This window comes from Staurois parvus, unplaced genomic scaffold (assembly GCF_062004578.1).
Source record: "Staurois parvus isolate SC_StPar_1 unplaced genomic scaffold, SC_StPar_1.0 ptg000013l, whole genome shotgun sequence".
NCBI lineage: Eukaryota > Metazoa > Chordata > Amphibia > Anura > Ranidae > Staurois > Staurois parvus.
Window position 1 is genome coordinate 11,801,275 of NW_028317809.1, and position 26,193 is coordinate 11,827,467.

Sequence of the window (26,193 nt, forward strand, 5' to 3'; positions counted from 1 at the left end):
ATATGTAACAAGAGTATTTGGTTTTGAGGTTTTAATCATTTCTGCACAGTGGTGCAGAAAATATTTCACATACAACAGACCCTGTAGGATTTGTATATCTGCCTACTCGCTTTTGCTTGCAGCCTTCTGACACCATAGCGTGAATTTATTTTCTTTAGCTTTTTTTATTGCACTACAAATGAAATCATTCTGAACAGAAAGTATTATTTTGGTGCTGTCTTTCTAATATTCTCAATATTTAGTTTTTTAGTTATATTCATCCAATTTAGTTGATTGTATCACATTGGAATCTGTACCTTTTTGTCAGTGTTTCTTTTAAATTTTCTAGTCTTCTTGATGGTAGTAGTAATTAGTAATATTTGTTTTGTTGTAGTTGAAATCCAGTTTCAAAGGTACTGTTGTAGAAGATAGTTATACTGGATTTACAGTTTTACAATACAGGTAAGTAACAATCTTTGGGGTTGATTTACTAAAACAGGAGCGTGCCAAATCTGGTGAAGCTGTGCATGGTAGCCAATCAGATTCTAACTCCAGCTTGTTCAATTAAGCTTTGACAATAAAACCTGGAAGCCTATTGGTTCCTGTGCAGAGCTGCACAAGATTTGGCACTCACCAGTTTTAGTAAATCACCCTCAGTATCTGATATCTGATCTCTTTGATAGGGTTTTCAATATTAAGGTGTTCCGGTAGTAATCTACAGGCAAATGCACATATTTAAAGCAATAATATGAATAACGTGAATAGAAACTTAAACTTACTAATTTAAATAAAAAAAATTACAAAATGTACAATTTAAATCTAAATTTACAAAGTGTTGGGAAATATACAGTATCACCAAATGACTTAATAGGGACATAGCGAAGACATTTAACCAGTTTATTAAACAATGAAGTGGAAACTACAACAATCCATAGCAACCAATTACATTTAATTTGCAGTAATTAAATGAGAAACAAAAGGTGAAATCTGGTTGTAATGGGTTACTGCACACAGTGACTGCACATCGCATTGCCCTATTATTAGGATGAAATTGAGATTATTCAGTAAGGAAGGAATTCTTTGTTCTGTTTCAGTTGCATTAATGTTATACAGTAACTAAACAGTAGGCCAAATACCAAAATTGATAAACCATTACAAATAATATATGAAAACAAATTCATACTGTATCAGAGATATAAATATCACAGTTGCCACTGTTCTAGAACATTTTTAAGGGCACTGGCTACATATTTAGGATTAGGAAGTTACTGAAGTAGTACATTTTTACAAATAGCCAAGTGATCATATTCTCACTTACTCACCGAATCTTGTTCTTCATCTAAACTCTTCTCAACCCTTGACTTTAATGATTTTCCCACATCTATAGCGGAATCAGAAACAGTTTAATATGACGCTAAAATATAAACCTGAGTATGAGATTTTAGCATTAGTCTTGTGTCCTCAGTAAGTTCAGTAATTGAGGAATGTAACTATACACACATGCTGGCTGAACCTACTTGTACCCATCAGATCTAATGGGCTTGTCACACTAATCTGGCTTGTCCTGGAGAGGTTCCAAGTTACTTGTCTCCTTTCATCAAGTTTGGTGGGACTGTTTTCATTACAAATCTGATATAAGCATGCTTACCCAGGGTCAGGCACTTATTAAGTAGTGAATAAAGATCCATGGGTTTGGACTTGCATCCAAACATCTGAATTTTCTTATTAGGCCCTACATACAGGGTCAAACACAATATAGACAGACCTTCCAAGACTAGACTCAAGTCAATATGAATGAATGCATAGAGTATAGTACCACCTTTTTTCTGACCAGTCACATACCTGGTACGTCATTGGACTTCATGTGGTTGTACTGGTGAGATACCTGTAGCTGTAGATATCACCCCAGTACCATTTTTTAGAGCCAGCTCTCTTCTAACAGCAATTGAAGCAGCCAAACAGCCACTTGATTGCTTTTACAAGCAGCCAAAGGGGACAGCTCCCTCGCACCGCCTTCTGTGGTTCCCGCGGGCTCTCCCTTCCCTCCGGGAAACCTGAGCAACCATCCAGCATGTCTACCAGCTGTCTGGACAGCCAAACAAACCCAGGATTGGCTTTGATCGGCTCTCAGTTTTAGTAAACCTGAAGCGATGACCTGACATCTCTTCTGATTTACTCAGAACTAAGCAACGCCATTTTTTAAAAAATTAAAACATTCAAAAACACAGATCTTTGTGTTTTGAATGCTTTTAAATGCAGAGGAGGGCTTTGGGGTCTAATAGAGAAGGTTCTCTTTAAACCTGTCACATGTCTATTGCTGTCACAAGGGACATTTACATTCCTTGAGGCAGCAATAAAAGTGATCAAACAGTGTAAAAAGTAAAAACATAAAAAAAATGAATAATAAAAAAATTAAAGTGCCCCTGTCCTTCCGTGCTTGCGCTCAGAGGTGAACGCATGTGTCGGCCCCGCACACACGCAAACAGCGATCATCGCACACATGTGAGGTCAGATCATGGGCAGTAATTCTAGCACCAGACCTCCTCTGTAAACCTAAAGTGGCAACTTGTATAGGCTTTTTAATGCATCACCTCTAAATAGTAAAATGTACGCCGTTTGTCGCTGCTACACGGGCGTGCATAATTTTAAACTGTGACATCATCTTTATATGTTCCAAAAATTGGGTCATGTATTGTGTTTTTTTGCACTGAAATTCAAAAAAATTTATTTTTTTTCAAAATACCATGTTACATAAAAAATTGCAAAACCCACCAATTTATACTCTAGTTTTAAAAAAAATATAATATTTGGGGGTTCATGGTAATTTCCTAGCAAAAAATACAGATTTTTTTCATGTGCCAGAAAAATCCTGGTCTTCAAGAGGTTAATATGGAATTTTAACCACTTGCCCTCCAAAGGATTTACCCCCCTTCCTGACCAGGCCATTTTTATGGCGCTGCGTTACTTTAACTGACAATTGTGCAGTTATGCAATGCTGCACCCAAATTAAATTTATGTCCTTGTTTCCCACAAATGGAGCTTTATTTTGGTGGTATTTGATCGCCTCTGCATTTTTTAATTTTTTGCGGTATAAAAAAAAAAAGACTGCCAATTTTGAGAAAAAAACAATATTTTTGACTATTTATTATAAAACCTATCCAGTAAAAAAATTTTAAAAATCTAATTTCTGCATAAATTTAGGCCAAAATGTATTCTGCTACATGTTTTTGCTTAAAAAAATCTCAATGCATGTAAATTAATTGGTTTACGTGAAAGTTATAGCGTTTACAAATGGTGGTATATATAAACTGGGATTTTTCTTATATACTAGTAATGATGGCAATCAGTGACTTATAGCGGGACTGTGGGACTGCAACGGGCATTCTGACACTGGGGGGGAACTGACTAACTGCCACTCACATCCCAAGTGACACTAATACAGTGATCAGTGCTAATAAAGAGCACTGACACTGTACTAATGACACTGGGCAGGAAGGAGTTAATATCTGTGGTTAACTGTTTGCTGTTTTACCATGTTGTCTGTGTGTGCTTTACTATGTAAGCATGCTGCTTTGTATTGCTCTGCTATGCAGAGCAATACAAAGCAGCATGCTGGTGCTGACAGGGGAGAGATCTGCATTGTTTACATACAGACCCCTCCCCTGTCAGTGTTCCTTGGCAATCGCAGGGTGCCAGCGGGGAATCTCCAGCCGGGACCCTGTGATCAACAGTTGTAGCCACCAATGGCGGCGCAGTTAGGGTGGCGCATGCACACGCCTCCTACCCTGAAATACAAAATCACATATATATAGCCACTTCATTCCCCTCAGCCACTTCCTATTGTTCCACTACCCCCTCCCTCCTAGATTGTAAGCTTGAAAGAGTAGGGCCCTTTTACCCCTCGTACGCTGTCTGTTTTTGTACTGTGCCATGTATTGTCCCCCCTATTGTACAGCGCTGAGCAAACCCTTTGGCGCTATATAAACTCGATGTAATAATAATAATAATATACGTGATTTTGGGCAGTCCTACCGCCCTGTAGTAGTAGTTTTGCTATACGGCGGTCGGGAAGCGGTTAATTGTCTCACAGAGAACTAGAGATTGTAATAATTACTAAAATAAGAAGTGGCAGATATTGTATTGTGTTGTATTGTATTGCATTGTGTATTGGAGATTGTAAATACTTTTTCATGTTTCTACAGCAGGGGAAATGAAGGCATCATCGCACATTTGAAGATGCACTTTTTATCTTCTGGCAACACAAAGGATGCAGAGAAAATTGAGGACATTCTTAGACAGGGATTGTCTTTATCACTAAATGAACACCCTATACCAGTATATATTTATGGCAATATAACATCTGCGATGCTTGCAGGTAAAAAGCAGTAAAACATTAACTATATTTTTTAAAATTTAAGTGTCTGTATATTAACAACTTTTTTTAGTTTTGGATAACGTAGGGAAGAAATAGGTCCCTATCCATCATGTCTTGATTGTTGTGTATCCCAGTAACCATTATCGCAGTGACAGGAAGTAATGAGAAATTCAAATTTTAGAGTTGTCACCAAAACAAGAGGTTAAGGTATATCTTCCAGTGGGTGACAACTGCCACACTTTGCAGGGATTTCCTTTCCCTTCCGACTGCATCCTCAGGACAGAAAGTGAAGGGAAATCTTACCAATGAGACACAGATATTAAGACTTGGTTTACATCTGTGCAGGTGGTGCCGCTGCAATCCGCACGATAATCCGCAGGTGCAGAAACTGCCCAGTGTCATTAGTACAGTGTCAGTGCTTTTTATTAGCACTGATCACTGTATTGGTGTCACTGGGTATGTCAGTGGCAGTTAGTCAGCTCCCCCCAGTGTCAGAATGCCCGCCGCAGTCCCGCTATAAGTCATTATCGCCACCATTACTAGTATAGAAAAAAAAAAGACCAGTACTGCCATTTGTAAATGCTATAACTTTCACGTAAACCAATTAATTTACATGTATTGGGATTTTTTTTAGCAAAGACATGTAGCAGAATACATTTTGGCCTAACTTTATGATGAAATTAGATTTTTTACATTTTTTCTGGACATGTTTAATAGCAAAATGTCAAAAATATAGTTTTTTCTCAAAATTTGCGGTCTTTTTTTTTATACTGCAAACACACAGGCAATCAAATACCACCGAAAGAAAGCTCTATTTGTGGAAAAAAAAAAGAACGTACATTTCATTTCGGTGCAGCGTTGCACGACCCCGTAATTGTCAGTTAATTTATTGCAGCGCTGTATTGCAAAAAATGGCCTGATCAGGAAGTGGGGGAGGGGGTAAATCCTCTGGAGGGCAAGTGGTTAAAGTGCTCCCACTGTCTGTTTTTGGATGCATCAATGCATATTATTTTTTATTATTATTATACAGGATTTATATAGTGCCAACAGTTTGCGCAGCAGTTTAGAAAACGAAGGTAGACATTACAGTTACAATACAATTTGGTACAAGAGGAAACAGATATTATAGGGCCTATCAATGACAAAAGCAATGCACAAAATTGCAAAACTGATGATAATGCATGAAAATGCACATAGAAATTTGTGAAATAACTCCGAGAGTCCATTTACACTAACATGATTTAACACCTACAGTACTTAAGGACTCATTTACACCAACCCTATCAGCTGTAATATGTTGTGTTAAGGCGACCCATTTACTGTATTTGAATGGGCTGCCTAATGAACCTCAACAGACCAAAAATCATGCATGCAGAATTTTTGGCAACACAGCACACCTCAACTTATATGTTACTAAGTGATGCGCTTTGTTCAAAATTAAAGACACTGTCAGGAGCTACCATGCATTATGGTAACACTCATTTGGTAAAGCGCTGCACAAACTGTTGGCACTATATAAATCCTGTATAATAATAACACACGTTACTGCAGTGTGATGCTATGAACAGGGCTTTTCGATGTAATAATGCATTTTATTGCATGAAAATGGATTTCAAATAGGTGTCTCAGTGTTCCGTATATGGCTAGTTAACATCTATGCACTGCAATTTATTGTGAATGTAAACTACAGTATTTTGCCCCATTCACATCTGCTCCTGTGATTTACCATGTGCACTGCAATATTATCATTTATTTATTATAAGTACTTGTATAGCGCCATCAATTTATGCAGCGCTTTACATATATATATTGTACATTCACATCAGTCCCTAACACTCAAGGGGCATACAATCTAAAGTCCCTAACTTACATTCATCCATACTAGGGCCAGTTTAGACAGGCACCAATTCACTTACCAGCATGTCTTTGGAGTGTGGGAGGAAACTGGAGTACCCACAGGAAACCCATGCAGGCACAGGGAGAACATGCAAACTCCAAGCAGGTGGTGCCGTGGTTGGGATTCAAACCAACGGCCCTAGTACTGCCAGGCGGAAGTGCTAACCATTTAGCCACTGTGCTGCCCATATTATTATTATTATACAGGATTTATATAACGCCAACAGTTTGCACAGCACTTTACAACGCGAGGTCTAATAGTACAGTTACATTACAATTGAATACAAGAGTGTTATATGATAAATTCAGCCTAACATAGATACCCATTGTTTACATGTAAGCCATTGTCCCAAGTGGTGCTAGTTCACATTTGTCCAATGTGTAGATCTTTAGGCTCCATGTACACGGGACATTTGGAAAACACTTCTGAATGATGGAAACTGACTGCTGGAAAACGTAGGTTAAAAAACGTCTGTTTAGCCGCGTTTGCATACCGCGTTTCTGTGAGTTTCTGCGCGTTTATAAGCGTTTGCGTTTAGAAGCGTTTTTTAAAGATAACCTCAGGAGACCTTCCAAAATGCCCAGAATGCACTGAAAAACAGTCAAAAATTAACTATTTCAGACATTGTGAGAGAAATAGAGAGAGCAGAAGCAGAGAGATCAGTATGTGTTGAGATTACCTGTCTTTTCTGGTTGTATTCACTATGGATCCCATCATGAGCATAATGCAGCACGTTCTACCATTTTTTCCTTCACACAAAAACTGTGCTGGTGTACTAGGTCCATTTGAATACATGGAAAATGCTTTGCATGCATTTCTGATGATGAAAAAAGGCTCTGTACAGCATCTGGATATGGAACAGTTAAAAAGCGCTTCTAAGCGCAAACGCTTATAAATGCGTTATCCGCGTTTACATACGTTTACACGTGTTTGCACGCATGGTGTTTGAAACGCTGATAAAAATCTACTCCTGAACACAAGTTTGGTGCGTTCAAAAAAACGACTGTAAACTCAACTGCCTGTAAACGACTGTAAACGACATAGTGTACATGGACACATAGGAAAACATTAGGGAAAGTTCAGGGGCTGCTGAAAAAAAGCGCAGAAAAGCTGAATTTAGTTCTGCAGTGTACATGAACCCTCATTGTCTTTTTTTGAGGTGTCAACACTTGTAGAAATGTCAGTGCATGAAAATAAGCATAGATCTGTGCTAATCCAGCCTTTATAGGCAGCAAAATATGTTACAAGAAATAGGAGGTCTAAAACAGAAAAAACGACTTTAAAAGGCAACACCATTCCATGTTCACTATATGATCTACATTACAATTTCATGCTGGTGTTTCTGTCATGAAAAGCCTTTTTTTTGCTAGTATGACAATATAGATCTGAATGATGTTGTATACTTTGTATCATACCTACTAGTTGTAATAATAGGGTTAAAATGTAGAGAACAAGAGTAGGGGGAGCAGGAATAGGAAAGGCATTGAACGTTTGCCAACACTGCACTGTAATCTGAGCAATGGCCGTGGAGGGCATGTTCTTTATTCAGATGCCAAGAACGATTGAAGTAAATGAAAATTTATTAAAAATGGCAGGGAGAAAAAATTACAGAGAGATGATTAAGGAGCGGTCTGCACGTGGAATTTTAATAGAGAACAATAACTTTCTTTCTAAGAACAGTACAAGTCCGTGTTTATAATGTCTAAAGGCCTGAACATTGACATAAATATATCTTGCCTTAATAAAACACTGACCAAGAGAACTTTTCAAGGGCAGTTTCATCTCATTCATGACCTTGGAAGTGTAGACTAGTGCTTATTTAAGATGTGAAGGACTACAGCACACCTAACTGCAGCAAGACAAAAAAAATTCAACTTCATTGATAGGAGGTTCAATGAGAAGCCATAGTAAAGAGAATTCTGGATGCAAATGGGTAGCAGTGCAAGACAGAGACAGTAGCAGTGCAAGACAGAAAGACATGCGCCTACGTTTGAGTGGAAACTTCTATGGCTTTACTGTTTTTATGTGGCTTTTTTCTAAGCTGGTCATACACTTATCAAATTGTGGCTGGTTCCTGGTAAACCAGCCACTTCAAGCCCAACATCCTTCAAATGATAAATCAAAAGAGCCGAGTGGAAAATTGTTTGCCGAACAGCAAGTACATGCAATGAGGTGCAGGCACGTACTAGTACTTTGATGGCTCGTGGAGCTGGCTGTAAAATACAGTAGTCAATGTGGGAGATTCATCTATCCATGTCCCAGGGATCTAGGCTGAACGGAATAAATCTATATATAAATGGCAGGCTTATAACTAAAGGCCCATTCACACTTAAGTGTTCCACTGCATTAATGCATGTAAAGCCCCGTACACACGGGCCAAATATTGGCCAAAATTAGCCAGGTAAGGAGATACCAGCCTACATTTAGCCCATGTGTACGGGTCCTTGTTTGACAGAAACTGATCTCATAGCCAACTTTTGTCCAATGAGCTTGCTGGAAAACCAATAGCCGATGGCTGCTAGTGCTGACCAGTGTGTTCTGGGGGGGGGGGGCGCTCCTCCTGTTAGAACACAATAGCTCAGTAGGGAGATCAGTGTACTAAAATCTCAGTGTTACCAGAGCAACCTCCTCCCAAGCTCCTCAGCTCTTTTTGTTCAGCATGCTGGGCTGAACGAAAAAAAGTGTACCATGGGTACCAGGCTTTATGACATGCATTGTGCTAAGGCAGCTAATGCACCGCAAAAAAAACAAATAATTTTTTTTAGCAACACAGCACAGTTACACTGAAGCATAACTGTGTATAGCAGCCCATAGATGAGTCTTTTTTTTTTTTTTTTGTTCGACGAGTGAGTTGAAAAAAGACTAGATTCTCCCATCCACACACTTGCGGTAGATGGGGGAATCCTCCCTGATTAACTATTGTGCTCTGCCATCAGAATACACTAATCGGTGCTGCCGGCTATAATCTGTGGTTTGGATAGAGTATGGAAAATCCAACAGGCTGGTTGTACAGAAGACAATTGGTAGATGGACTTCTGTACAACCAGCCTGCTCATACATGGATCAAAAGTAGGCCGGTCCCTGCTGAACTGGCCAAATTTCGATCCATGTATGGCCAGCTTAAGGCTTACTTTACACTTGCAGTTGGGGGGGGATAGGTGGTTAAACTGCATTCTTACTGCCCCCACCCCTTTCTTCAACTGCAAAGGCAGCTTGATGGGGGTGTACACCTGCCATGGCTGGGATGCTTTGTGGTAAAAAGTATCCCCAATTGCCTTTGGTAGTACTACTGCTTAATACGGCACATTCAAGGCTCACAGTTGCACCGCATTATTCTCATTCAAACAACCCAGTCAGTTGTCAAAACGTTTAGGAGCTCACAGCGATTTCCACCATTCCCTACGCCTTTCAAAATGGGGGAAAAAGGTTTTGGCTTTAGATATCTATGTATACTGTGAAAATTTGATAATGTTGTTTTAATACCCTTTGTATCACAAGCTCCTTCTGTTTTGATTGCAAACTTCATGTGTAGGGACCTCTTGTATTGAATTGTATTGAAATTGTACGGTCTCCCTTTATTTTGTAAAGTTCTGCACAAACTGGTGGCGCTATATAAATCCTGTATGTCAATGCCACTAATAACGCAAAGTCACACCTAGCTACTTAGGACTGCTAAATGCTCATCCAATTTAAGCCCCTGGACATCCCAGGAAGCTTTATTGTAGCCCACAAAGGTTTATGCATTGCATCTTGTTGTCTACTAATGTCATTGATCACCTATACACTAATCTAACAATTTTTGAGAATCTCTGCACTGACCTTGATTTTATGTTTTTTTTTTGTTATTTCCTGCAGATAATAAAGGATTATCATTTTACTCTGTAGGACTAAAGTCAGGTAAGCTGCTAAAATATTATGCCATATTATTTTGTTATTCCTAGATAGCAGCATATTAATATTTCCTTCCACATATACATCTGATTGTTCACTAAACACATAGGAGTCTATTTAGGCTAGGTTCACATCTATGCAGAATGAGGTTGATGCATTTTCTGGGTGCATTTTGCATTTTTTTCACACCTATTTTGATGCTTTTTTTGCATTTTTTATGCATTTTGCTGTTTGTGCTTTGTGTAGCTTTAGCTGGTTGTTAAGGAGCAGGCAGCCACTGGCATCTTTAATAACCAGTAAACAACACGGTTGTTAAGGAGCGGGTGGCTCCTGGCATCCTTAATAACCAGTAAACAACATAGTCATTAAAAACCAATGAGTCGGGTCCTTTCCTTTAGGCCCCTTTCACAGGGGGCGGGCTGTGCCTGCAATCCACTTGTTCAGCAGGGGGTCTGTCTGCTGATCCCTACTGAGAAGGTGGATGCACAGCCAAGTCTCCTATATGGGCAGTTGGATGTAAACAGACCGCCTGTCCGTTGACACCCGACTGCCATACGATCCCATCCACTGGATGGTGTCGGATCCCTCTCCATCTGTTTTTAGCGGATGAGATTGAATGTAGGCAGGTGTAAATGAACACATGTCCATAGAGGAGAATGGAGGTTCCAATCGGGTTCACCTGAAAAACGGAGAGGCGGACCCGATCAGAACATTCGTGTGAAAGGGGCCTTGTATGGCCATTGCCTTATCTGGGTAATTACATCAACGGAATCTCCGGCCACTTTGCTTACATTTAGCTTTCGGCCAGGGAATCTTCCAGCCGACAGCTAAATGGGGAATCGGATAGGGTACCTTGTGGAAAGCTGTCACATTCAGCTCAGAACTGGTCTTAAAGCCATAGAGCACTGCTCAACCATTCACAGTAAGCCTTGTATTTTATCACTGAATGGAAGTATTCCTCTGAATAGCTGAGGTAGAGATCATGACATCATGCCTCTCCACCTCTGCCAATCATAGGATTAGCATTCACTGATAAAAAATATAAGGCTTCCTGCAATATGCAGGCTTCCAGCCTTCAGTTCTGTTTCTGTAATCCGGATGTTCCACCTCTGATGTAGTAGATATGCCTGGCTTGGAACAACTAGTGGATTTCTTTTTCAAGTTTTTTGGCAGCTGACTGCTAGGCTACTTTTTTATACTGTATGTTTTCTTACATTCAATAAAACAGAATTTATTAAAAAAAATACAAGGCTTCCTGTAAAAAGCGGTGGAGTGCTCAGCCCAAAACAGTTTTGTTCCAGCAGCAGACCACTGCCGGAACACAGTGCTGTATACTGATGCTACAAACAGCTTATACAGAACCAACAGTGGCCGCAGCAATTAGTAAAGGAAATTGTTTGGGCCAGCTTGGCCCAAACTAATTATTTAAAGTAAAAGTAAACATGGAGGCTTTAATTACTGCTAGTTTCCTCCATCTGTAAACTGGCAGTAGTAATAGGTTCTTAAAGTGGCAGTAGTTAGAACTACTCTATGGGCAGTTGGGTGTAAACAGACCATCTGTCCGTTGACACCTGACTGCCATCTGACCCGATCCACTGGATGGTAATATTACTGAAAATGGTGTAAATGCTCGCCTGAATTAGACGCAGGTAATTTTTAAAGAGAACTATCACCAGAAAGGTGTCGCTAATTTTTTATTGAATTCCCCAGAAGTCTTTGACACGAGATCACTTGCTCAGATGTTTTTGGCATATTAAATTTTAGCGCATATAAATTGTAGAAAAATAAACTTTTGTTGCCCTGATGCATATGGCAGTAAAACTTACATATGATGTTTTGGCACAGCAATAATGAAACCAGAAAAAGTAATTCTTTGCTGTTATTTTTAAATAAAGTATGGAATGGTTAGAACCCCTGTCAGTTTTATTTTGCCATCTGTGTTCCCATTCAGACCCCTGATAGCCACAACATGAAGTGAGAGGCAATCGCTCCAAAGTGAGGGAATGCTTGGTTGTCACCAAAACTAGTGTCTCCATTGTAAGATTTCCCCTCTATTCCTGTTCTGGTGAAAACTCACAATTTAGGATTTTCTTTCACTTTCACTTTCAGGGCTCGTTCACACCATGGTAGGGAGACATTAGCTTTCTGCAAGGGCATAACTAAATCAATTGTTCTCTATGTGCCCTGTTCACACCACAACACTAGTAACACGTGCAGATTTTTTTCTGTGCAGGAATCTGCAAGGTATATAAAACTCATTGTAGCGCACATGAAAAGTGATGTAAACTGATGTCTCTGCAAGTGAAATCTGTGCATCAGTTTCCATCAGTTTCCAAGCAAGTATGGTGTGAACAAGCTCTCAGTGATCATGGTAAACAGAACAGAGAGATGAACAGAGAGGGTTCATCTCTGTAACAGGGGCGCAAACACCAAAAAAAAAACCTGACAGGTGTTCTAATTCCTCTCCACTCTACTTGAAATAATAAAAAGGTGCCTTTAGTTATCATTTAAAGTGTTACTAAACCCACAAAAGTAACATCAGTCTGTGTATGCATTAAAGCATGTTTGCTATACTCAATATGGAACCTAAGGGGTTAATCCTCTGTGTTGTGTAAAAAGGCTGTTTGATCCTGACTTCTCTGATCCTCCTCTACTTCTACTGCCCCCAATCCATCTCTTGATAAGACATATCGTGTGGAATCACACTGCAGATGCTCAGTTTGGTGTGTATTGATAGAGAGGTTTTTTTTTTTCTTGGGAGAGTGCATGTGATGAGCACAGGGCCAATCAGCACTGCCCAGACAGAGGTCAGGGGTCTTGCATCCTCCTAGAGCAGAAAGAAAACTCCTCCTACAAGCTTTAACCAGTGCTCTGCTGAACACCAATAGAAGTCACAAGACTGCTCTAACTGCTGATGAGAAAAGGTATTGAGCAGTTTATATTTACTAAAATAATTGCATTTCCATGTTCTGTGTACTGTGGGAGACCAGATATAGTGAATACAGGGTCCTGGGTTTAGTAACACTTTAAGTACACTTTTTAAAAAAAATATGTTCCAAATCTTTGATTTCCACAGGAAGTTGTCCACCTCAAGTGTTTTCCTGCAAGAATAGCCAATGTATTGTCAAGCAAAACCCGGAATGTGACAGTGTGCGTGACTGCAAAGATGGATCAGATGAGAAGAACTGCAGTAAGTTTCTTGACAATAGTCTGCAATACTGTTGGTTCGAATGTGTGAGCATACAGTAACTAACATTCATTAGGTTCTAGAGATATATTTATTCTATATGGATATAGGTACTTTGAATATGAACATACTATAAAAATGTTACATCAAAACTGCCAGCAACATTCAAGTGGTTGCAAAGGCTCAAGGTTCTTTTTACCTTCATGCATTCTATGTATGAAGGTAAAAATCCTTCTGTGTGCAGCATCCCCCAGCAACCTAATGCTCACCTAATCCCCCTCTGAATCCAGCAATGTGCACTGGAGTCTCGACTAGGCCAGGACTCCCTCACCTCATTGGTTGAGACAGATGTGGGAGCCGTTGGCTCCCACTGCTGTCAATCAGCAAATGAGCCAATGAGAAGAGAGAGGGGTTGGAGCCGAGCCGTGGCTCTGTGTGTGAATGGACACACGGAGCAGCGGGTGCCCCCATAGCAAGCTGCTTGCTGTGGAGGCACCTGACAGGAGGGAGGGGCCAGAAGAGCTTGCGGGGGACCCGAGAAGAGGAGGATCCGGGCTGCTCGGTGCAAAACCACTGCACACAGCAGGTAAGTATAAACATGGTTGCATTTTTAAAAAAAAAAAATAAGCCTTTAGAATCACTTTAACTTAAAACCTAGCTCCATGTTTCTTATGCCTTTAAAGGATAAGTACATGTTACATGTTACACCCATATTTAGGGTGTATCATTTCACATGTTATGAACGAACCGGTCCCCGCACCCCCTGATCCCCATTGTGACAGCTAGCAGGGGACCTTCTCTCCTCGCTAGCTGTCACAATTTAAAAAAAACATGGTGGAGCGTGGCTCTGCCCACCCAGCCGCGTCACTCATTCATAGCATTCTGTGAATGAGATCACTACAAGTTCCGACAGCCTTTGTGGCTGTTGGGGTGTAGTTCTGAATGTACTACCACGGCCCTGTGGAGCAACATGGTAGTTCGTTAAGTTTTCCTGTCAGTAAGTATCTGCCTGCCCGTACGAGATGTACAGGCACACAGATACACTGACAGGACTGCAGGAGACATGCATGGCACCAGTGATCTGCTGATTGTTGGTGCAATGCTTTAGATGCTCCACAAATAAAAATGAATAAATGTACATCTTTTTACCTGCAAAAAAAATGTGCATATATTATTTTTTGTTAAAAAATGAACTTATCCTTCAAAGAGTTTGCTTGGATAAAGCTGGTCCAAAAATGTAATTCACTAAGAGATGCGCCGACTGGGTGTGCTCTATGAGCTGTGAGTAACATCACCTACATACAGTATACAGCAGGATGGGGGACTTCCTGTCCCCCTACCGGAACAAAATTGTGTCAGGCTAAGCTAAAGGCTTCTCAGCCATTCACAAGTAGCTTTGTATTTCATCAATTAATACATGTCTTCCTCTGATTGGCTTGAGGTGAAGAGCATGACATCTGCCTACCCCTCCATCTCAACCAGTCAGAGGAGGCCCAGTATTCATTGATGCAATACAATGCTTCCTGTGAAAGGCTTAGCATCACAGCATAATGCAGTTTTGTTCCTGGAGTGGGACAAAAAGTTCCCATCCTGTTGCAGGAACACAATGCTGTATACTGTAATGAGTCCTAGAGACAAGGCAGGACGTGAAGATTACTTAGGGTCCTTTCACACAGGCGTTCCATTTTTTTTCTTCAGTTCAGGCACGTTTTTTTTAAAGAAAAAACGGATGAGTTTACATCCATTTTTTCATCCGTTTACATCCGTTTTTTTCATCCATTTTTCATCGATTTACATTGGTTTACATCCATTTTTTATCTGTTTAGGTCCGTTTACATCCATTTTTCATCCATTTTTATCCATTTACATCCGTTTTTTCATTCGTTTACATCCGTTTTTTCATCCGTTTTTTCATTCGTTTACATCCGTTTTTTCATCAGTTTTTTCATCCGTTTTTCGTCCATTTACATCTCTTTTCCATCCATTTACATTGTTTTCCATCCATTTTTCATCTGTTTAGATCAGTTTACATCCATTTTTCATCCGTTTTCATCAGTTTACATCAGTTTTTTCATCCGTTTACATCTGTTTTTTCATCTGTTTTTTCATCTGTTTTTTCATCCATTATTCAGCCGTTTCCATCCATTTTTCATCCGTTTACATTCGTTTACATCCGTTTAGATCCATTTTTAATCCATTTACATTGGTTTACATCCATTTTCCTCCATTTTAATCCTACATCTGTTTTTGGTCCGTTTACATCCGTTGACATCCTTTTTCGTCCGTTCCGGGTTTTTTTCAGAAGAAAAATAGGGTTTTCTTCCGTTCAAAAAAACAGATGTTAACGGATGAGGACAATAATGGATGTAAAAAAATCAGTTTACATCCGCAAGTCCATAGAAATACATGGGGTCCGTTTTTCATCCGTAATTGGACAGATAAAAAACGGACATACAGAACGCCCGTGTGAAAGAGGCCTAACTGGGTATTTTTCAGCCAAATATTCAGAGGGGCCCAAATGACCTACAGATATAACAATTAGGGCTGGTTCACACTACAGGCGTACCTCGGTTTACGAATTTAATTCGTTCTGCGGGACTTTTCGTATTGCAAAAAATTCATAAACCGAAACGTGGTTTCCCATAGGAATGCACTGAAAACCAATTAATCCGTTCCCGAGGTCACAAAAAAGTTAAAAAAAAAGTATTTTATGTGTTCAAAACTCTTTATAAAGTGCACTTTAAAGGCATAAATACTGTACACGGACATGATTAAAAAAAAAATTGTAAATGCATTGAAAACCAATTAATTCGACCCAGAGGTCAGAAAAAAGTAAAAAAAAGGTTTTATCTGTTCAAAACTTTTTATAAAGTGCACTTTAAAGACATATAGGGACATAATTAAAAAAAATTCATAAATGCTTTGAAAACCAATTAATCTGTTCCGGAGGTCAGAAAAAAGTCAAAAAGTCTTATCTGTTCAAAACTCTTAATAAAGTGCACTTTAAAGGCATAAAGGGACATGATTAAAAAAAATTTGTAAATGCATTGAAAACCAATTAATCCGTTCCGGAGGTCAGAAAAAAGTCAAATAAAGTCTTATCTGTTCAAAACCCTTTATAAAGTGCACTTTAAAGGCATAAATACTGTACAGGGAAATGATTGAAAAAAAAATTTGTAAATGCATTGAAAACCAATTCATCCGTTCGTATTGCGAAAAAAAAATTGTAAACTGAGGCATTATTTTCAATGGATTTTCATTCGTAAACCGAAAATTACGTTAACTGAGGCATCCGTAAACCGTGGTATTGTGGTGTGGGAAACCACATGTGATTCGGACAGGAATTGCACTGCATTCCTGTTCAAATCACAAGCAGTTTTTTGCAGTGTGATTTGAGCCATTAACTACTTGCCAACCACAGATAGCCGAATGATGGTTACACTGCGGCCGGCCAGTTCTGGGAGGGAGTCATATGATGTCCTCCCAGAACGCGCTCTCCTGCGCGCCCCCGGGGGTGCGCACCCAGCAATCTCCGTGATTGCTGTGGTAAAAGGCCAATCACAGCGGACACGCTGATCACTGGGAAATGCAATTACCGGTTCTCGGCTGCACTTTCCTCACGCTGTCAGAGCGTGAGGAAAGTACTGCCTAGAACCGGCAGTTGTCAGAGCGGGGATCGGCACCGATCATCAGGGCACTGATGATCAGTGCCCTGATCGGTGCCCAGCAGTGCCACCCACCAGTTCTGGCCACCTGTGCCCAGCAGTGTGTCCATCTGTGCCACCCAGCAGTGCCACACACCTGTGCCCAGAAGTGCCACCTACCTATGCCCAGCAGTGCCACCCACCTGTGCCCACCAGTGCCACCCATCAGTGCAGCCCAGCCGTTGTGCCAGTAAGTGCCCAGCGGTTGTGCCAGTCAGTGCCCAGCAGTTGCGCCAGTCAGTGCCACCTATCAGTGCCACCTATCAGTGCTGCCTATCCGTGACACCTCATTAGTGCTGCCTATCAGTGCCGCCTACAGTCATGGCCGAAATTGTTGGCACCCTTGATATTTTTCCTGAAAATCAAGTATTTCACACAAAAAAGGTATTGCATTAACACATGTTTTGCTATACACATGTTTATTCCCTTTGTATGTATTGGAACAAATATAAAACAGAGGCAGAAAAGCAAATATGACATAATGTCACACAAAACCCCAAAAATGGGCTGGACAAAAGTATTGGCACCCTTAACTTAATATTTGGTTGCACACCCTTTGGAAAACATAACTGAAATCAGTCGCTTCCTATAACCATCAATAAGCTTCTGACACCTCTCACCCGGAATTTTGGACCACTCTTCCTTTGCAAACAGCTCCAGGTCTCTCTTATTGGAAGGACACCTTTTCCCAACAGCAATTTTAAGATCTCTCCACAGGTGTTCAATGGGATTTAGATCTGGGCTCATTGCTGGCCACTTCAGAACTCTCCAGCGCTTCTTTGCCATCCATTTCTGAGTGCTTTTTGACGTATGTTTGGGGTCATTGTCCTGCTGGAAGACCCAGGATCTTGGACGCAAACCCAGCTTTCTGACACTGGGCCCTACAGTGCGACCCAAAATCCTTTGGTAATCCTCAGATTTCATGATGCCTTGCACACAGTCAAGGCACCCAGTGCCAGAGGCAGCAAAACAACCCCAAAACATCATTGAACCTCCACCATATTTTACCGTAGGTACTGTGTTTTGTTCTTTGTAGGCCTCATTCCGTTTTCGGTAAACAGTAGAATGATGTGCTTTACCGAAAAGCTCTATCTTGGTCTCATCTGTCCACAAGACGTTTTCCCAGAAGGCTTTTGGCTTACTCAAGTACATTTTGGCAAACTGTAGTCTTGCTTTTTTATGTCTCTGTGTCAGCAGTGGGGTCCTCCTGGGTCTCCTGCCATAGCGTTTCATTTCATTTAAATGTCGACGGATAGTTCGCGCTGACACTGATGCTCCCTGAGCCTGCAGGACAGCTTGAATGTCTTTGGAACATGTTTGGGGCTGCTTATCCACCATCCGGACTATTCTGCGTTGCAATCTTTCATCAATTTTCCTCATCCGTCCACGACCAGGGAGATTAGCTACAGTGCCATGGGTTGCAAACTTCTTGATAATGTTGCGCACTGTGGACAAAGGCAAATCTAGTTCTCTGGAGATGGACTTGTAACCTTGAGATTGTTGATATTTTGCCACAATTTTGGTTCTCAGGTCCTCAGACAGTTCTCGTCTCCTCTTTCTGTTGTCCATGCTTAGTGTGGCACAGACAGACACACAATGCAAAGGTTAAGTGAACGTCTCTCCTTTTTATCTGCTTTCAGGTGTGATTTCTATATTGCCCACACCTGTTACTTGCCCCAGGTGAGTTTACAGGAGCATCACATGCTTGTAACATTCTTATTTATCCGCAGTTGTGAAAGGGTGCCAATACTTTTGTCCAGCCCATTTTTGGAGGTTTGTGTGACATTATGTCGAATTTGCTTTCTTTCCTCCCTTTTTTTGTTTTGTCCCAATACACACAAAGGGAATAAACATGTGTATAGCAAAACATGTGTTAATGCAATACGTTTCGTGAGAAATACATGATTTCCTGGAGAAATATCAAGGGTGCCAACAATTTTGGCCATGACTGTATCTGTGCCACCTCATTAGTGCTGCCTATCAGTGCTGCCTATCAGTGCTGCCTATCATTGCTGCCTATCAGTGCCCATCAGTGCAGCCTATTAGTGCCCATCAGTGCTGCCTCATCAACACACATCACTGAAAGAGAAAAATTACCTGTTTGAAAAATTTTATAATAGAAACAAAGAAACTTTTTTTTTGCAATTTTTTTGTTTATAGCGCAAAAAGTAAAGTGCCCAGCGGCGAATATATACCACCAAAAGAAAGCTCTATTTGTGAGAAAAAAATTATAAAATGTCATATGGGTACAATCTTGCATGACCGCGCAATAGTCAATCAAAGTGCGACTGTGCAAAAAGCTGAAAATTGACCTGGTAAAGAAGGGGGTATAAGTGCCCAGTAGGCAAGTGGTTAATTTTGTATGGTTCAAATCGCAACGCACCCGCAAGAAAGGTTTGTGCACCTTTTTTTTCGCACTGCAATCAGATTGCATGGGTTTTCACACCCATACAATCCAATTCATCCAAGGGCACTGTGTTCTGTGAACCTTTTTTAGGGTATCGTTAACATAACATCTGACAGCCGTAGCAGTTCTCATGAAAAGAGTGCGATTCTGATGCGGTGTGGGAAACACACGGAATTTGCTGTGAATCCCGCACCGCACCACACCAGTGTGAATCGGCACTAAAATGAATGAACATTTTACAAAGCTACAGCCTAATACTTTATTGGCGCCCTTTGACTGCACAGGCTATTTTCTAGAAAAGGAGAACTTAGTCTTTACCCTGGGAACTGAATTCAATAGAAACTACCTGTTGAAACGTTGGACTATGGGAATCATGTTTAATATATCATTTTTAAATCCCTTGCATTATAAAATGGATATTCTTGGATATAATTAAATTCTTACATGTCTTTCAGCTCCAGTTTGTGAAGTTCTATTGAATGTGGCTGACGTTGTTTATGGCATATGATGATTTTTTTCTTAACTCCTATTTTTTTCTTTTTAATGTTAAGATTGTGGTTCACGTCCTGCAATCCAGAAATCAAACAGAATAGTAGGAGGGTCAGATGCTGCAAAGGGAGAATTCCCATGGCAGGTCAGTTTAAGGGAGAACAACGAACACTTCTGTGGAGCAACCATTATAAGTGGCAAGTGGCTGGTATCTGCTGCTCACTGCTTCAATGAGTAAGTACAGCTCAGTTTCCAAATCTTGCATAATGGAAAGGGTCTCTTTAAGGCTGCTAAATAATAAAATTTGATATTGGATTGCTCGCTTAATAAAAACTGAAAAGGTGTTTGTATTGCTGAAGAATCATATATCATGGCCCAAATAGCCCAATTAGTATTTTTTTTTCATCTGTGCTCTCTGAAGTTGTATGGGGGATAGTTTTATAGCTTTATCCAAACTGTATGACAATGTTTTGTATTTTATTAAAACTAGAATTAAAGTGGAGATAAAAACAAAGAAACCAAAAACTGCTTTTAGTTCAGTTACTGTATGTATTTATAAAAAAAAATCACTACATCTATTGTTAAGTTGCATATATTATTTTTGAAAATGATATTATCTTTCCACAAACCTACAGTGATATCACTCATCACTTGAAAATGCATGTCATTTTTAGCATACATACTTTTGTGCAAGTTGTTTTCATTTTTTTTTTTTAAAGCCCAAGTTCAGCACAAACATTTACATTCAATTTTGTATGCTGGTTAAGAGGGGGTTTGATCATGAGTTTAACCACTTAGCTTTTCCTGTAGACTCCTTATGGATCACAGCAAATTTTACATTGCTGCTTTGGGCCGATTGATTTGACGACTACTTTGTTATCTTAAGTCAGTGGTTCTCAACCTTCCTAATGTCGCGACCCTTTTATACAGTTCCCCCCAACCATAAAATTATTTACCCAGTAATTATAATTCATGAAGTGTCGTTTTACCTCCAATACTGCTGCTTTCAACACAGTAGCTGCTTTCTACACAGTGGCTGCTTTCTACACAGCAGCTGCTCTTTACACATCGGAAATATGTGTTTTCCGATGGTCTTAGGCGACCCCAGTGAAAGGGTCGTTCGACCCCCAAAGGGGTCACGACCCACAGGTTGAGAACCACTGTCTTAAGTAATGACAAAATCATTGCTTTTTTGGGGACAAACAAGTCTTTCTTTTGTAAATATTGTTGTATCAAACTTATTTGTTTTCTGTGCAACCTATAGACAAAAATGAGTTTTTATAGTGTTGACATTAACCACTTGCCTACCGGGCACTTTTACCCCCTTCCTGCCCAGGCCAAGTTTCAGCTTGCAGTACTTTCGCAGTTTGAATGACAATTGCGTGGTCATGCAACACTGTACCTAAATGACATTTTTATAATTTTTTTTTCCACACAAATAAAGCTTTCTTTTGGTGGTATTTAATCACCACTGGGTTTTATTATTTTTTTTGCTAAACAAGTGACAAAATACCAAACATTTTGGAAAAAAATGTTTTCTTAGTTTCTATTATAAATTTTTGCAAAAAGGTACATTTTCACTGATGTGCGTTGATGAGGCTGCACTGATAGGCAGCACTGACGGGCACTGATGGGGCAGCACTGATAGGCTGCACTGATGGGGCAGCACTGATATGCTGCACTGATGGGGCAGCACTGGTGGGCATTGATGAGGGGGCACTAATGAGGCTGCACTGATATGAGGCACTGATGGGCACTGATAGGGGGCAATGATGGGCGGCACTGATGGGCGCTAATAGGCAGCACTGAAGGGCACTGGATGGCGGCACTGACTGGCAGCACTGACGGGCACAGATTGGCAGCACTGACAGGCAAAGATTGGCAGCAATGATGGGCACAGATTGGCAGCACTGTTGGGCACTGATGGGCACTTTTAGGGCTGCACTGATAATCAGGGCACAATCAGTGGTTAAAACAACTAGTGTTGCTATACATTAAGGTAGGCCATTGACGGAGTGAATTTCTTTCCTGGAATCATGGATTTCCCCATCAACACAGTCAGTGTTGACAGGACAATCCCTCCCGCTGAGCCATTGTGTTCTCCTGGCAGGGGGGCGGGGAACAGCCACTAGCAATAATCACATGTATAATCTGGCAGACTGTTTTTACCAAAGTTGATCTAGTCGATCTATAACCTGGGTACATTCAGCCTGCCTATACATGGTTCGAATCTCGGCTGGTTCCTCCTGACCCGGACGAGATTCAAACCATCTATGGCTGGCTTAAAGGCCTATTCACACCATTGTAATGTGTTAGCAGATGTCAATTAACATTTGTTGCATTAAGGCAGCCAATTCATTTAAATTGGCTGCCTAACACCCCCAAAAAATGTACAATTTCTGCAAGCTCTTCACATTACCTTTCCATCCATTCCACTGCACCATTCATCCACAGGGTGTGTTGGAGTGCCATTCAGAATAAATAGCACTGAATCATACCAAGGTGTGTCTACTGCAATTGTGTGATTGCACCCTATACACTTTGTTCTTTCTTTTGTCCTATTTGTGACGCTATTATGCTTTTGGTATACTGTAAAGTATAGCAAGGTATTTAGAAACGAAATAAAGATTTTTTTCAGCACAATTTTTAATGCCACACAAAAAAAATAAAATGAATTTAAAAAATGACATATTTATGGTTAAAAAAATAAAAATAAACAAGCCTGCAGAATAATAATAGCTAAAAGAAAAAGGTCATAACTAGAGTCAACTCAGGTTTAAAAAGATTTAAAAAGGAACATATTGTATTTTTTTTTGTACTTGTATGGTTGATTTAATTAAAGTGATATTGAAGTTTTTTCTTTGTCTAAAATAAAAAGATGTCTTACTTAAAGCGGTAGTAAACCGCGTTCATTAAAAAAAATAAAAATCCCCTGCAAGGTAAAGACATAATGTGCTAGTATGCATCACATACTAGCATATTATGTAAAACTTACTTTAAAATGAAGCCCTCCAGCGGTGCGCCGCCACCCTGTCTGTCCCGCCGATCATCGCCGCGGATGTCAGTCGCCGGGTCACAGCCGGTCCTTACCGTCTGTTTCCCGGCGATCGGCGGCAAACAGTGACAGAGAGCACAGCTGCAGTAGCTGTGCTGTCTGTCACTTTCCTGACAGCTCGAGAACGAGCTGATTGAGAAAGAAGAGTTTCTCTCTCTTGATCAGTGGTGTCCCGTGCAGTACACACCCCCGCCCACTAGTAAAACACTCCCCCTCACACAGATAACCCTTCACTGCAAAATAAAGTTAACCCCTTCCTCCCCAGTGCCATTAGTACAGTGTCAGTGCTTTTTTTTTTTCACTGATCACTGCATTAGTGTTTTTGGGGATGTCAGTGACCCCAAGTCAGTACCCCTCAATGTCAGAATGTCCGCCACAGTCCCGCAGTCCCTCCATAAGTCGCTGATCGCTGCCATAAGTCACTGATCGCCGCCATAATTCGCTGATCGCCGCCATTATTAGTATAAAAAAAACTAAAAATCCCAGTATCTTTCCCGCCATTTGTAAACGCTATAACTTTCACGTAAACCAATTAATTTACACGTATTGTTTTTTTTTTTTAGCAAAGACATGTCGCAGAATGCATTTTGATAGAAATTTATGACTAAATTTGATTTTTGCATTTTTTTTTACTGGACATGTTTTATAGCAAAAAGTCCAAAATATTGTTTTTTCCTCAAAATTGTCAGCCTTTTTTTTTATAGCGCAAAAAAATAAAAACCGCACAGGCAATCAAATACCACCAAAAGAAAGCTCAATTTGTGGGGAAAAAAAATATGTAAATTTCATTTATGTACCGTATTGCATGACCGCGCAATTGTCCGTTAAACTAGCGCAGCGCTGTATAGCAGAAAAATGGCGTAAATTGCAGTATCTATACCATAGTTTGTAGACGCTATAACTTTCACACAAAGCAATCAATATACACTTATTGGGATTTTTTTACCAAAAACATGTAGCAGAATACATTTTGGCCTAAATTTATAACCAACTTTGAGTTTACTATATATTTTTTATAGCTGAAAGTAAAAAATATTGTTTTTCTTCAAAATGTTTGGCCTTTTTTTGTTTATAGCGTGAAAAATAAAAAGCGCACAGATGATCAAATACCACCGAAAGAAAGCTCTATTTGTGTGAAAAAAGGACGTAAATTTCGTTTAGGTGCAGCATTGCATGACCGTGCAAATATCAGTTGAATTAGTGCAGCGCCGAGTAGCAAAAAGAGGCCTGGTCATTAGGGGGGTAAATCCTCAGGAGGGCAAGTGGTTAAAGTGGTCCTAAGGCTAGATTTATACTTCTGGTGGCTCTTGCTGCGTGTCTGCACCTGTTCTCACCACCCGCATCCTAATGGCACCCGTATGCGCTGGAAATGCAGAAGCTGGAATAGTGTGAACCAGGCCTATAGGCTGTTTTTTACCTTAATGCATTCCCTGCATAAAGGTAAAAAACAAACCAATAAGTGTTCCCCCCACCCCTTAAAGAATATGTAAACACAACATTTAATATTCCTGATATGTGCCTGCTGTATCATGTATTGTTTGAAAAAGTATCCTGTTCTCTTTGTATTGCTTCCTTTGTGTGAAATTCCTGGTGTTCCTGCCAGTCCTCCTGCTTTCCTAATAGCAAGTGTCCACTAAACACTGACACGCCTCCCCACCCCCCTCTCAGATTTTAATTGGGAAGATCAGTGTTCTACTGTTTCTCCTTCCCTACCTATGCAGCTGAGAACAGAGGGTATGTGATTACTCATAAAAAAGGAGGAAAAGGGTATTTATAATGTTTTTTATTTCTATATATACATATTTTGCCTTTCATATCTATTTTAAATTGAATGGGTTGTTTTACAAGGTGAGGGTTTGCATATACTTTAAACACTTCGACAACAGAGTTCTCTCTACTACCGCACTACTGCAGCCAACTCCTGTAAGAAAGGGGTGTAGGGCATGGCTGACCCATTTTGTGTGTGTCTATTGACTCACAAAAGCCCGGTATGGGAGCATGCCCGCACAGGTGCCCCCTCAGCATACAGCTTCAAGGGGGGGCACCTGCAGGAAGGAGGAGCAGAGAGCAGTAGCAGGGGACTGAAAATAATAGGTAAGCCACCGCAGTTAAAGTGGTAGTAAAGTCACTTTATATATTTATACCTACAGGTAAGCTTATAATAAAACTTACCTGTAGGTAAAATGACTATCTCCTAAACGTGAACTGTTACTAGGAGATATTCTCTGTCTTTTAAAGCCGGCACATGCACTCTGAAGGAACGTCATACCCGTGCTGTTCCTTCAGAGCACTGTGCCATGTCCCGAGACTCCCAAGCACAAGCACAGGAGTGACATTACTCTAGTTGCTAACATGTCTGCTGGAGCCCCCCACCCACCCCTTACCTGTTGAACCCTGAGCAGATGCCTTTTATATTTGTACCTTTTTTATTTGATTGATGTTCATAGGCCATCTCCTCGGATATGAATGAATATGGAAGCTACAAACATTTTGTCGCTCCTGAGTTCATCCCCAGCTGCTGTGGCCAAGGAAGCAGCTAATCAAACAGCATCTGTGCTTGGTGAACTGCAGTGGAGTGACCCCTGATCTCTCCTTAAAAAGAGAAACTACCCATGCTATTATATAGAGGGCTTGTTGACCCCCTTTAATGTTAAAGTGGTTCTAGAGGCAGAAGGTTTTTTACCTTAATGCATTCCAGCCCCACCTTATGCTTACCTGAACCTCATCTCAATCCAGCAATGTGCATGAGAGTAGCAGCTCTCCCAGGTCTCTCTCCTCACTGGTTCACACAGCAGCCAGGAGCCATTGGCTGCTGTCATTCACAGACTGTAAGCCAATAAGGAGAGAGCGGGGGGGGTGGGGGCGAGGTGTGTGAATGAACAATGTCCATTCACAGAAACATGGCTCAGGAGCAAGCCTGCTCAAGTGCCCCCATGCTATTGGCACTCAGCAGGGGGAGGAGCCAGGACCATCATCAGGGGCCCAAAAAGAAGAGGATTGGGGCTGCTCTATGCAAAACACAGAGCAGGCAAGTATGACATGTTTGTTATTTTAAAAAAATAAAACACGAGCCTTTAGTAAATGAAAAAAAGTGTTAAAAATCAAACTATATGATGCAAGTATATGCCACATAAAAAAATTTCAGCTGCCAAAATTGTATTCTACCAGGCCTCTACTTTCAGAAGATCGTTTTGGGGGTTTTAAGTAAT

The 26,193-nt window shown here is 40.5% G+C and overlaps 1 protein-coding gene across 1 annotated transcript in view; it reads left to right on the top strand.

Moving 5' to 3' along the window:
• TMPRSS9 (transmembrane serine protease 9) overlaps window positions 1–26,193 on the top strand; it is a 102,530-nt gene that overhangs the window by 19,154 nt on the left and 57,183 nt on the right. The window contains exons 3-7 of the mRNA XM_089675681.1: window positions 374–441; window positions 4,182–4,354; window positions 10,107–10,148; window positions 13,219–13,332; window positions 19,992–20,163. Coding sequence (XP_089531807.1) covers window positions 374–441; window positions 4,182–4,354; window positions 10,107–10,148; window positions 13,219–13,332; window positions 19,992–20,163 — 569 coding nt within the window. The remainder of the gene's footprint in view (window positions 1–373; window positions 442–4,181; window positions 4,355–10,106; window positions 10,149–13,218; window positions 13,333–19,991; window positions 20,164–26,193) is intronic.